At 40.8% G+C, this 12,500-nt stretch overlaps 1 protein-coding gene across 1 annotated transcript in view; it reads left to right on the forward strand.

The window, feature by feature from the left end:
* LOC137984866 (laminin subunit gamma-1-like) overlaps positions 1-12,500 on the forward strand; it is a 43,352-nt gene that overhangs the window by 18,317 nt on the left and 12,535 nt on the right. The window contains 10 exon segments of the mRNA XM_068832188.1: positions 1-57; positions 661-942; positions 2,707-3,055; positions 5,184-5,427; positions 5,895-6,073; positions 7,805-8,028; positions 8,747-8,973; positions 10,085-10,262; positions 11,272-11,462; positions 11,940-12,033. The exon segment at positions 1-57 is cut by the window's left edge and continues 93 nt beyond it. Of these exon segments, the coding sequence (XP_068688289.1) occupies positions 1-57; positions 661-942; positions 2,707-3,055; positions 5,184-5,427; positions 5,895-6,073; positions 7,805-8,028; positions 8,747-8,973; positions 10,085-10,262; positions 11,272-11,462; positions 11,940-12,033 (2,025 nt within the window).

Raw genomic sequence — 12,500 nt, forward strand, 5'->3', positions numbered from 1 at the left:
CTTGTGAAGCTTGCCGGCCTGATTATTTCAACTTTACCTCCGGTCAGGGATGTATAGGTGAGGTTGCAGTCTGGAAAATAAACCTGTGTCCATTTAGAGTTTATTTGTAACAGGCCCATAGACAATTTCTTTTCATTTTAAAATATTTCTGTTCTTGGTAAGGAAAGATCCATTGAAATACATGTAGATAAATTGGCCTATGTTTGCTTTCTTGTACAGAAATGGTAGCCTCTTGGCAGTTTAAAAATGCCCTGTACTTTAACATTGTACTGGCCACATTAATTGTAAGTAGAAAATGAAGAAGTGCGACCAGTATTAGGCAAGAAAAATAAACTATTTTTATTTGTTGTTCATTCTTTTCTTCCATTAAACCAAGCACTCTTGATGCACTACAAATGTACATATACACCTCAGGGGGTCAATGTGCGACCAACATGCATATTAATTGTATTGTTATTTGTTTAGAGCAATGCATTTATAGGTAGTGATGGTAATGTCTATTTATCGTGGCACTATCTTGATTATCTCATACATGTTGTATTGCATCACACATTAATATTTCTGGAACTTGAACGCAGGCATTTGAACAGAATGTGCATGAGATACTTGTAAGAACAAAATCAATAATTTCAAATTTCAACATTTAATTTATACATGTAGCATGTAACTGCAGTGACAATGGAGCCAATGAAACCTCTTGTCATCCTGAGACTGGTCAGTGTTCTTGCCGGGAAAATGTCATTGGCCAGCAGTGTGACAGTTGTCGGCAGCATTTCTACAATTTCAACAGTAGAGAGGGGTGTTCTGCTTGCAACTGCCACTTAAATTACTCCCGTAGCCTTCAGTGCAATGGCAGCAGTGGTGTGTGTGACTGCATGCCTGGAGTAAATGGTGATAAATGCACAGGATGTGCTGACCAGTTTTATAACTTGACATATCAAGGTGAGTCCCTTCTGACTGATTGTCAGTTTTATGAGGTACACTGTAAACTACTCTGTTATTGTATTTGTAAAGAATTAACAACGACTTTGATTCTGCAATACAGTACACGTTTCAATCGACCATTCATTGATCATCTACAGTTGCAAGTGGATGTTACAAATGGGAATTTGAACTTCTCTCAATGCATCTAATCAAAGTCGTTATTTTTTTTACAAATACTAGTTTGTTTGCTTTTATCAAGACCATCTGTTAATTCTGTGTTGAGAGCTTTCAAATTGTGTAGGACTACTGAATAACTGTGGCTGGCCACCAAGTACTGAAGTTAATTTTTAGCCCTGGTTTGAGGGGCGTTTGTGTTAGGCTAATAGCTACATAATTCCAGAATTTTTTTGGGAATTTTAGACATTAAAAAGAATTTTAGGAAAAAAATGAGCAATTTCGAGAACTTTAGAGCAATTTGAACTTTCACCTGACACAGCGGTTATTCACCGAAAGGGGTCCTACAGTGCATCTAAGCAGCGGTTTCCTCACTATAGTTTCGGAATCCAGATCTTTGCTTGACAGCATTTTTTTAATATTATGGCAGACTGCGCACTATAAGAAACGAAATTTATAAGAATTTTCGGGAATTTTAGAGAGTTTTTTGAGAATTTTAGACATTTCTGAAAGAATTTTAGAGCTTTTGTTTGGGAAATTCCGGAAAGAATATTAGACAATTTTTCGGAAAGTATGTAGCTAAGCCTAGTTTGTGTCCAATATTTCCCCATTTTAACAGAAACCAGGTTCCAGGTAGTCTTGAAATCCTCACACTTAACACTTTCACCTCTTAATTCAGGCCCCCATGGGTGAGTAAAATCATCTGGTATTAGACAAATCTGCAAGATTCATGCAGGGATGGATCTAGGTGGAGATTGTAGGGAGCCCTCCCCCCCCCCCTTCCCCCCCATTCCTTGGTGGTGCACCCTCTCCTAAGAAAAATCCTGGGTCCCCCCCCTGTCAAGGCATTCCTAGAAGGGAAAGGGTCATGAGGGGTGGGGAATTGATGTTGTTAACCCTTTGACCCCTCAACCTGCCTCGATTGAAGTAAAATCATCTGGCATTAGACAAAGTAAAAGTTGCTCCTACATGTGTGGAAAACGTTTTCTGTGACACCAAATTAACTCACAAAAGGTCTCCAAAATCAGGTTTAATGCTTTTTCTCGCTTTTTAGCAACAAAACCGAAGAACGTCACCGAGACGTTTTGCACATGGTAATCTAATCTGAATAAGGCGAGGCCGCCAGGTCACACTCGGCATGAACCAGTCACGAACCCGTCGCGCAATACCGACAAAAATATTCTTAACACATGTAAGAGGGAGAGGGTTAAACAGTAATGAAAGGTAATTAGTCTCGAACAGGATCTGAACCTGTGACCTTTGTGATGCCAGTGCCGTCTATCAACTGAAGCTAATTGGTAGTCATATCTGTTGATTTTGCAAATTCATAAGAAACCTGTAGAGGGTGCCGATTTGAAGACATGTTGGATACATAATATTATAATTATCAAGACACAATCATGTCCTCGAACTATGGGAAGAAGAATTTTAAGATGTTAGATCCTCTTACTGTAGTTATGAACTTCATCACTTAATTGGTAAACAAAAGGCCAGCCTGGAGATCTTTTTGTTGATGTTTCATTATCGTTTCAGTTAATATTTTCCTACCTGACTGCTGCAAATCATGACTCACTGGTGATTGTATTTCTATCATAATTTTACCTTCAGGTTGCAGCCCATGTGATTGTAATTCGGCAGGAAGCATGAATCTTGTCTGTGACAAAGCCACTGGCTATTGTCCTTGCAAAAATAACTCGCTTGGTATGAAATGTAACACCTGTCCATCTGGGTTTTATGGATTGGAGGCAAACCATCCAGAGGGATGTCTAAAGTGTCAGTGCTCTAACAAAACATCAAACTGTACGGATGACCTTGGCTGGTTTATTTCGCACGTTTTTACTGACCTGTCTGTTTTTGTCAACAATGTTGATGTTGATGGGTGGACTGGTGTAAACAGTGCTGGTGGCATTGTGACTGTGGCATTGAACTGGGACATTCCTGTAGAGCCTTTGGCAAAGTATGTAAATTCTTTCTTTTACTGGTGTGATTTCCCAAGTTCTTCGTCTATTACTTTTTGGCGTATTAGAGCATCTCACAGATATTTTGACTGAATTACAGTGTAGCTGGCTTTTGAGTGAAAGTGAGTCTGCTGATAACCTATCTCATAAAGTGTCTTTAAATGCGTGTTTTGTCATTCTGTAAAATGTCCAGAAATGGCCCTAATTAGAATCACAATAAGCGTCACGAAGTGTCCCCTTGCCCCTCTCCTTAACGGTCAACACTAATTTCCATCCCTCAAACTGACATTGGACATTTCGTAACAATTACACGACGCAATATCCCATGTTAATATTGACGAACTTACCGCTCTAAAAAGAATGAAAACAGAATTACAGCTTTATTTCAACAAGGAATAGCGTTTCTAAGCTATGCCGCGCTGATCTACAGTATTTAGGTCTAAAAACCCCGTTGAAGACGTTTAACTTTCAATTGTTTTGCTGGGTACTACTATTTCAATACTCTAAAAAATCGATTTTCCGGTAGGTTGTCTCATTAGTCTAGTGGATATCGGAAACTGCAAGGTGAAGCCATCGATCCGGGCTCAACTCTTTGCCTCACCTATTGTGAATCTTCTCAGCTTGTTTAAAATCTTTGTTTCGTAGAAGTAGATTTGAAGTCTAAAGTAGACTGTACGTCGTATAAGTTGAATAAAAAGGGAAATGTCAGTTTGAGGGATGGAAAGAAGTGATGACCCTCCCCAACTACAACATCGGTTGTGACTAGAATGGATACTCCAAAGTAAGGTGAGACACTTAGTTTTGTGTATATAAAGTACCAAACGATGTTACAAGTTGGTTTAAAACATGTAAAAACGTTAAACGAAATTTTCGAGCGCCTTCTGCGGCCTTCTTCAGAGGAATGTACTCTGTAAGTCACTGAATGCAAATATATAGCAAAAGACGTCATTCTTCATTGCTCCTAAGGAAAGAAACCAGTGATGCGTAAACCCTTGTGAAGGGTGTTCTCTCATTAACAGAGTTCTTGTCTAGGAATGAATGTAACAACTCTTACTAGAAAAAGCCTTTTGTCCTTGGTTTTCGCGCCTGTTTCCAAAATGCTCGCATAATTTGGATGTATGTCGTGGCCAGTGGTTTCGGCATGCTGTTTTACCGTGGAGCCGACATTTCCATTCGTTCTAGTTTTGTGTTCTGCCCCCCGAGACTTTCAACTTCTTTTACTCTTTCCGATATATGTAAATGGGCACGTTCTGCAACTCACTTTGTATTCAACTCTTTTCAACTGTTCTTTTGTCGGCCGGTCCTTAGGTTTTTTCAAAACAGGACCCAGTGTTTTTAGTGGTTTGAAAGATGTCTTAATGTTTTTCGCGGTTTAAAATCCGTCTAATGTAATATACTGATGAAAACGGTGAATGTTACAAATAGACAAATAAATAAAAGTAGTACTGGACATTAACCTGACATTATTGCATCAAATGCACCCACCCGGGCTGTGATGAATCTTACGTCGGGGAAACTAAACAGGCCCTAAAACAACGATTGAACCAGCACCTAAAGCCGAGCTCCAGCGGGATATCTACGAACGACTCCCTGGTATACATCCACAGAGAGACCAGTGGACAGAACACCCTCCCCACTGATGTTAAGATTCTGGACAAGGAGGCGCGATGGTTCGAGTGGGGAGTGAAGGAGGCGGTCTGGGAGAGGGTCGAGGCCTCCTCCTTAAATAGGAGGGGTGGACTGAGGTTTCGTTTGTCTCACTCTTGTCCCATCATGCATCTCGGCCTGCATCAACGATCAAGCATGAAGAAGCCTAGTAGTTCTAGGCGAAACGTCGCTAAGTCTCAGGTTAATGTCCAGTACTAGTTTTATTTATTTGTCTAATATACTAATGTATAGTGTATATTACATTGTATTTTTTGCACCTTGTAAACCCAATTTTTGGCATTTAGAATGCGCGTTTTATGTGGTTGATTCAACGGAAATTTTCTACGATTGATGTAGAAAATGACCCCAAACCACGGAAATATAATTTAATTTTGCCTTTATTGCCCAGAGTACTTCAATTACGGTACTCCTGATTTCCTTTATTCGTCCTAAAATTGTTGTTATTTTTCCCTTTGTCAGGGCATCAATGGAAGTCGACACCAGGGGTTCAGAGGATGTGTATTTTGTTGCACCTGCTAAATATCTGGGAGACAAGAGATTTGCATACACTTTAACTCTGTCGTTCCAGTTACGGCAGGGGAATGCTTCCTTTCCGGCTGCTTCTTCAAAGGGAGATGTTATACTTGAGGGTAGATGGTTTGACCAACCTCTTGTTACTATCCTCAGTCGTCCTCCGCCAAATGCGAGCTTTTATAAGTATGAGGTGAGAGCTTGAAACAGACACTTTCTCTTTGCTATATCAGGAATGAGGACTCAAAAAAGCGTTCCCCTACGTTGATTGGCGGCATTAAAAATCATTTCAGTGAAATATGAACTTCGGGGTCCACACCTTCAGAGCGGCATTTCTAAGTTCCCTTTAAAGGTAAAGACTGGCTAAATATATATAGCTGAAAGTTACTTTCCACGAACTTTTTGAGTACCAGAAATAGCAAAAATAACCCTTCTGAATACAAAAGGGGCTAATTTTGCCTGGTTGCGCAAACTTTGATATGATGTTCCAGTAACTTGATTGTTTTCGATAAGCCTCAGCAATAGCCTTGCGAATCGCATGTAGCAATCCATCCAAAAAGATATTAATTTTCACTAAATCTTCTCCTTGATACCCCTGCCTAACTGATTTATGTAATTTTAAGTGGTCATTGCTAATAACATTTTCATGTAATTTTGCAGGTCAAATTTGTTGAAAGTGCCTGGAGAGTGGGCAACACTTCAGGTCGTCACCCCACAAGTAATGAGATGATTCGTGTGTTGAGTCATTTAACTTCGCTGCGTATTAGAGCCAAATGGACAATTATAACAACTTCTCAACCCAGTTTTTTGGGTGATATTGTTTTGATGGTTAGCAACAGGTGGGTACTGACTCAATGATCTTTAAACCAAGGATATATATTTTTCGCCTCTTGATTCGATGAATGGTCTTGAAAGTTCACATCTGCACTCTGTTTCCCCGAAACGGACGCGAAACGTTTCGGGTTCCACAATTCCCTCTCTATGAGGCATCAAAATGAAAGTCTGGTTGTCGCTTTAACGTCGTCCAATGACCAGTCTTCCAAAAGACGTTTGTGGCTGACTAGTGGAGCATTCGGACCAGTGGTGCGAATATCTTGGGTTTGATGCCAGTTATGGCAGTCACGGTGGTTGAAAGGCTGCTGGTTGTCGCTTAAAGTGGTACTACGACCAAAAAAACAATTACTCTTTTTTCTTTGGATTTCAAAACTATGTTAACTAAACACTAACTGACCCAAGTTTTAAGTTCTGATTTTAAAAAGACACCTGTTTATTTTAACTGGAATTTTCTTATTTATTGGTCCGCCATTACTAACTTTAAAATCTTGGGAGAGCTGGGTCGAGGAGAAAATGACGTCAAAGAATCACTAGTTTAAGAATGCAATGCGTGTGTACGCGGCCGAATTAATATGCAGCACGGGAGTTTCGGGCTTTCAGACTTTTAAACCCGTGTTTTGCATATGTAATAAATTGCGTTTACACGCTGAAATTTGAAGCTAGTGAGTAAATGACGTCATTTTCTCTAGATCCAACCCTCTGAGGTCCAATCGGCCAGTTTTGAACGTGAGTAATGGCGGACCGTGAAATCCAAAACTTACACTCAAAATAAACAGCCTTTGGATAAAACACAAAGCTCAAAATTTTGCCAGTTAGGTGTTAAGCAAACACGCTTTCAAAATCTGAAGAAAAAAAAGAAATGATTTTTTGATCATAGTATTACTTTAAAGCAATCGATTGTATCAAAGATTTTTTTGTTTCGCTAGTTTGTAGTTGTTGGTAGCGTTTGGTTGTACCAGTAATTGGTTAGTCACTGTTAGCGTTCTTGCGTTCGAGCGAAGCGAGACGCTTACTGATCGTGTCAATTTGGGATTCTTCGTGTGGCTCACTATTCGCCTCGATTTGAGGCGGGGGGCCTCGAGCCCACTCGGCGTGACGTAGTAAGTAAAATGTTCGATTTGCTCACTTTGACCTGCGACTTTCGTGTGCATTAAAAATCAAGGTCGTAAATGACAGATTGTTTCTGCTAACACGATCCTTCCCTAAAATGCGAGATTTTCATTTCTCGAAGTGGAAGATTGTTTTCGTCCAAAACGACGGTGCTCAAAAGGACAAGGTACCTTTCGGTCAACACAATCGTGACACGAAGTGCCAGATCGCCATAAGCAGACACCATCATGGGACCATTGCTCAACAGTTCCGGCAAGTTTTTGGGCCCGAAAACCATTCGTGAAACTTTAATCTGCCTGTTGTGAAAAGCTGGTCTTTTTGAAAAGTACAGATAGTTGGAAATTTTTTTGGCGTCAAAATCTCGTTCTTTGGGGATACGGAGGGAACTCAGGCATTCGAAAAAATTCAGGACTTGTGAGAAAGGGTGCGATGTCTTTCGGCTGACATGATCCTGTCCCGCGCACGGGGTAAAATTAAAAATGTGCCTCCTGTATCTTAGTAGGAGAGCATCTGAAGTAGTAATTGGAAGGTCTTAGGTTCAAACCATCGATAAATAAATCTCATTAAAACACTTGTCTAGCACTTTTGATTTGCTGAACTAGAATTTTTAACTTTTGTCTTCTCAGGACGAGTGTAATTCAAAATCCCGAGAATGTGTCAAATGTTGAGCGTTGTTCATGTCCTCCTGAATACAAAGGACAATTCTGTGAACGATGTGCAGATGGCTACACTCGCAGTATCCCTAATGGCGGACCTTATATGACTTGTGTCCCTTGCCAATGTAATAACCACACTAATACTTGTCATCCCGAGACTGGCGTCTGTTTAGACTGTTCACACAATACCACAGGTAAATAGTATCAGATTACGTCAAAATATAGGTACTATGATTCTCAGTTGAGTACCCCACTTTTGGATTTGTGATGACAAAGTTTCAGCGTTGAAGTTACCCGGCATGTTGTCAAGGGCAACTTGCTTCGTTTCCAAGGGTAACTTTTCGAAGTAGAAAACTAATGCTTCCAGAGAAAAAAGGCAATGAACTTTCTTTGACAGCCATTGCAAAACAATTCGTAAAATAACAAAAAATACGTTTTTGACAACAACGATCATTCTTTATTTTATTTTCTTCAAAACCATTTGACCAATCCATATAGAGACCACTTGGCCTATATTGTGCGAGGTAAATGAGGAGGAAAAATTGTGAAAACTTATGATGGTGCAATATTATAGTTTGGTATGACGTTTTTCGTTAGCAGTTTTCCGTATCTAAAGAAGCAAACGAAGAAGAAAGGGAAAGGCATTAATTATCAAGACTCTACGGATTAATGCGTGCCGCACAAGTAGCATTATTTTCTTCGTTAAACCAGTAATATTATAACTCTGTGACGTTGCTTTTCCCTGAGCTCTCTTTTTTTATTGACACGTACGTGTACACTCCCCTAACTTTGTACTAAGTTCTGTAATGAAGCCAAATCGTTATCACTGTGTTCATCCTGCTTTTGTAGTTCATATATTTCGGACGACTCGTTTCAGCTCGTTCCACTCTCTAAATTATAATTGGTTGTTAGGTGATCACTGTGAAACGTGCTCCGATGGTTGGTATGGCAACGCAACACATGGCACGCCGGAAGACTGCAGCCCATGCCCCTGTCCTGGCGGGCCATACGCTTCAAATCAGTTTGCCAGCACCTGTGTTCTTGACAGCGACGGTTTACCAACTTGTGTGGGCTGTTCACTGGGATACGAGAATCGATTCTGTAACGTATGTTCGGATGGGTACTTTGGACGCCCCTGGGTGAGTCTTTGCGATTGGAATCCTAATTACTAAAAAGAAAGTTTATCTCTGGCGTTGTTAGCCCAATTTTTAAAATGACGGATTTTACCATGAAAGGCCAATAACTGGATAACTTACATTTGCTAAGGTCTGTTAATTCTGCGATCTACTTTTGGCTTTTGGACGGTTAGATAGTTGAGTGGTTGTAACTGTTGCTTGGTGTCTTGCAGTCCAAGTATTTTTCCGCAAACAAGTAAGACAAAAGAATAGGATAGTTTAAAATTCGACGATTCGTGCACCAGAGCCGTTGAAAACAACCGAGAGTTTCTTGGGTGCCCTTCTTAAGGGGGGGTACGCCCAGAAAAAATTGGGTAGGGGTGTGCGGTCCGCTTCCCAAAACCCTTACCCTATTTATGACCAAAATCTGCGATTTTCCCTACCCTATTTATGACCTGACCAAAAATTTGATACCCTATTTATGACCTGACCCTTAAATCAATACCCTGGTGCAGACCTGCCTTATAATTATTTCCCTAGTTCAGACCAATGTTAAAGGCAATGTTTCGAGCTCAGAAAGCTCAGAAAGCTCAGAATTCCACAACACGGGTTCATAATGTGCCGTCATAACTACAGAATACATCCTTACCTTATGGTGACTAATATGCTATCTATCTATTTGGCCAACTTCAGTTCAAACTCCCTTATATGGGCTATATAGGTATGTGCGGCCCCAAAGGGTAGTGTTTTTCAGCCGTTTCGGTCATAAATAGGGTATCGATTTTTGCACTCTCGTGTTGAATTCATTTTTTATTTAGAAGAAGCTACTTCTTTATCATGTACCCCTTCTTCCATCCGCGCTTTGCCTTCTTCTCCCCCGGCTGCTTCACAGGCTAGATAAGACCAGCAACAAAAGCCTTTCACAAATTATGTTTACGGTAACTGTGTACGTACCGCAACGGCTTGTCACGCGTTTTGGTCACGGGCCGGGGTCCCGGGGGTGGCCATGGTACGGCCAAACGTGACCAAGCGTTTGAATTTGGAGCAACTCGGCCATGGCAAATTGAACCGCAGGCTTAAAAATCGTTGTTATAGCGTCTGTTCTTGTTTTATTCATGCAGAGTTTTCTTTACAGGAGCCACATGGTCAGTGTCGCAAGTGTGAATGTAATAACAACACAGATCCTTCCATTACACGAAACTGTGACATCACCACCGGAGAATGCTTTGACTGTCTGCACAACACAACCGGATTTAACTGTGAATGGTGCGCGCCAGAATTTCACGGAAGCGCCTTGAACAAGACCTGTACACGTATGTTTGTTTATGATTTTTGTTGTGAGACTCGAGGACCCAATACCCACAAACGCACGAGGCCAATGTCATGGTATTTTCACGATCAAAGCTATAGGTGGTTTCACGTAACGTCATCACCGCGTCGAAAACAAAAGAGCTCTCATTAACTCCTTTTGTTCGTCCACCAGCATTTGTACATTACATCAATGACCATTTTCACCCCGGTCTCAAGAGATTGGTTGAAAACCACCTATATTTGGATGTGCTTTTACTGATGTACAGTCTGCAGTAGGCTTCAGACAGCACCTGTGACCAATCTCAACTTCAGGGGGTATTAAATTAATGTGTAAGGCCTATGAGTGGCTGGAGAGGTCTGTTATCGGAGGAAAATCAAGGCACAAGTAACTCGGGGTCTGAAAAACCCGCGACATAAATATATAGAGGATACTACGTGACTGCGTAGGGATACCAATTTTAACTTCGAGGGCTGATCTTCTCGTATCATGTAATGTTCTGTTTATTGTATAGACAGTTCAAATCTAAGGCGTCTTAGTTTTTATTCATTTTATTCACAAAGCGCCGAAAAAAGTGATCAACTTGGCTGAGGCCGGGACTGTAATCGGAAATGTTAACATGACAAGCATTATAACCAAAACGCAAAGATGAAGAACGTTTGCTTAAAATGAAATGTTAATTATTGAGACCAACGGCCGCACGACTTTGCACATGAACGGTTTGCATTACTTTTATTGGCTGATACGTCCGAAACCATGACGACATCAATATCCTCACATGCGGAAGATCACTTCTCGCGGCGAATATATCAAATTTTGCGACCAAGAAAAGTCCTGTATTTTATTGGTCTTGAAAAACGTGTTTTAAAAAATGAACTTATCAGAATATCTCTAGTGGCGTAAAACGTTTTCGCCACTTCTGAGCAATAGACGCTCTATGGGCTCGGCTGCTTTAGAGCAGTGTGGTAACTATATTTGCGCATCTCATCATTTTGGTGTTTGCATTCTTGCAGCTTGCAATTGTTCCAGTGTGGGTGCCGTTAGCAATGTGTGCAATAACATTACAGGTTACTGCAACTGTCGACAATATGTCACTGGTAAATCGTGTGACAGCTGTGAAGAGAACGCTTTCAATTTTACTCGGTCGGGCTGCATGCCGTGTAACTGTGACATTTACGGTTCAACTGATCTCCAGTGTGACCTGGTGAGTGAGACATTAAAAGATGAGTCCCTCTAGGTTTGCTCTGTTTTTTTCTAATTATGGTCTAATATTCACAGAATAATTGCTGACTCTATGTTCTTGAGTGCTTAGCAAATTGCTAAGTCCCAACCATAACTCAGTAGTGCAGGCTGAGCCGTTTAACTTTTGATTTATGACATATTTAAAAGTGAATCGTTTCAAGTTGTTAGGGAGGCTACCTGAGAAGTACTTCTCGGAATAGTCTGGATACGTCTTTGCAGCCAATCGGAAGGTCAAAAGTTTGTGCAGCTGTTTATAGTAAGTTAAGAGTTAGATCATCGCACTTACAAACGTTAATTCAGCAGCAACGAAAATTCTATAGAATTGTCCCGTTCTTTATGAAAACGAAATCAGTACCAAGAACAGGTCAAGAGAATTTCAATGAACGATTTGGTACTTGATGACTTTCATGAAATATTTCTTTCTGTAATACTTCTCCAGATGTCAGGCAACTGTAGCTGCAAAGAAAAGGTGATTGGTTCAAAATGTGACATGTGCAGTGCTGGCTTCTTTGACGTCACACAAGGTTGTTTAGGTACGCGTCCGGCATCGTTTCTTTCTTGCGTTTCTTTTATGTTCATGATATGTTGTTCGTTGTCCTCTCCCATCAGATTCAGGGAAGGGTCTCAAGAACAGAGAAATTATATAAAATTTTTCGTAAGCCGTAGAGCACGAGCTCTTTGAAGGAATAGGGTGGGTGGGGTATTTACTTGCACTTGTGTGAAACTGAAATAATAAATACACGCCACGAGGGGAATATAGCACATTATCCCCTCGTTCCAGTTAAATACCCTTACATAACTCACATCAAAGCCAGAAATTTTCTCCTCTCCTCACTACTTCCTCTTCCGATTTCAAGAATTCAGTATGTCAGAGATCCACAATTTTCCGCCCAAGTCTACGTTGCGCGCTTCAGCGCTGCATTTTACGGACCGGCGCCACACCTGACTGGCTTCACTGCACCTACAATACTTAACAACTATTCGCCGAAGGCGAAGTGAT

The sequence above is a fragment of the Montipora foliosa genome, chromosome 2 (assembly GCF_036669935.1).
Source record: "Montipora foliosa isolate CH-2021 chromosome 2, ASM3666993v2, whole genome shotgun sequence".
NCBI classification, from domain to species: Eukaryota; Metazoa; Cnidaria; class Anthozoa; order Scleractinia; family Acroporidae; genus Montipora; species Montipora foliosa.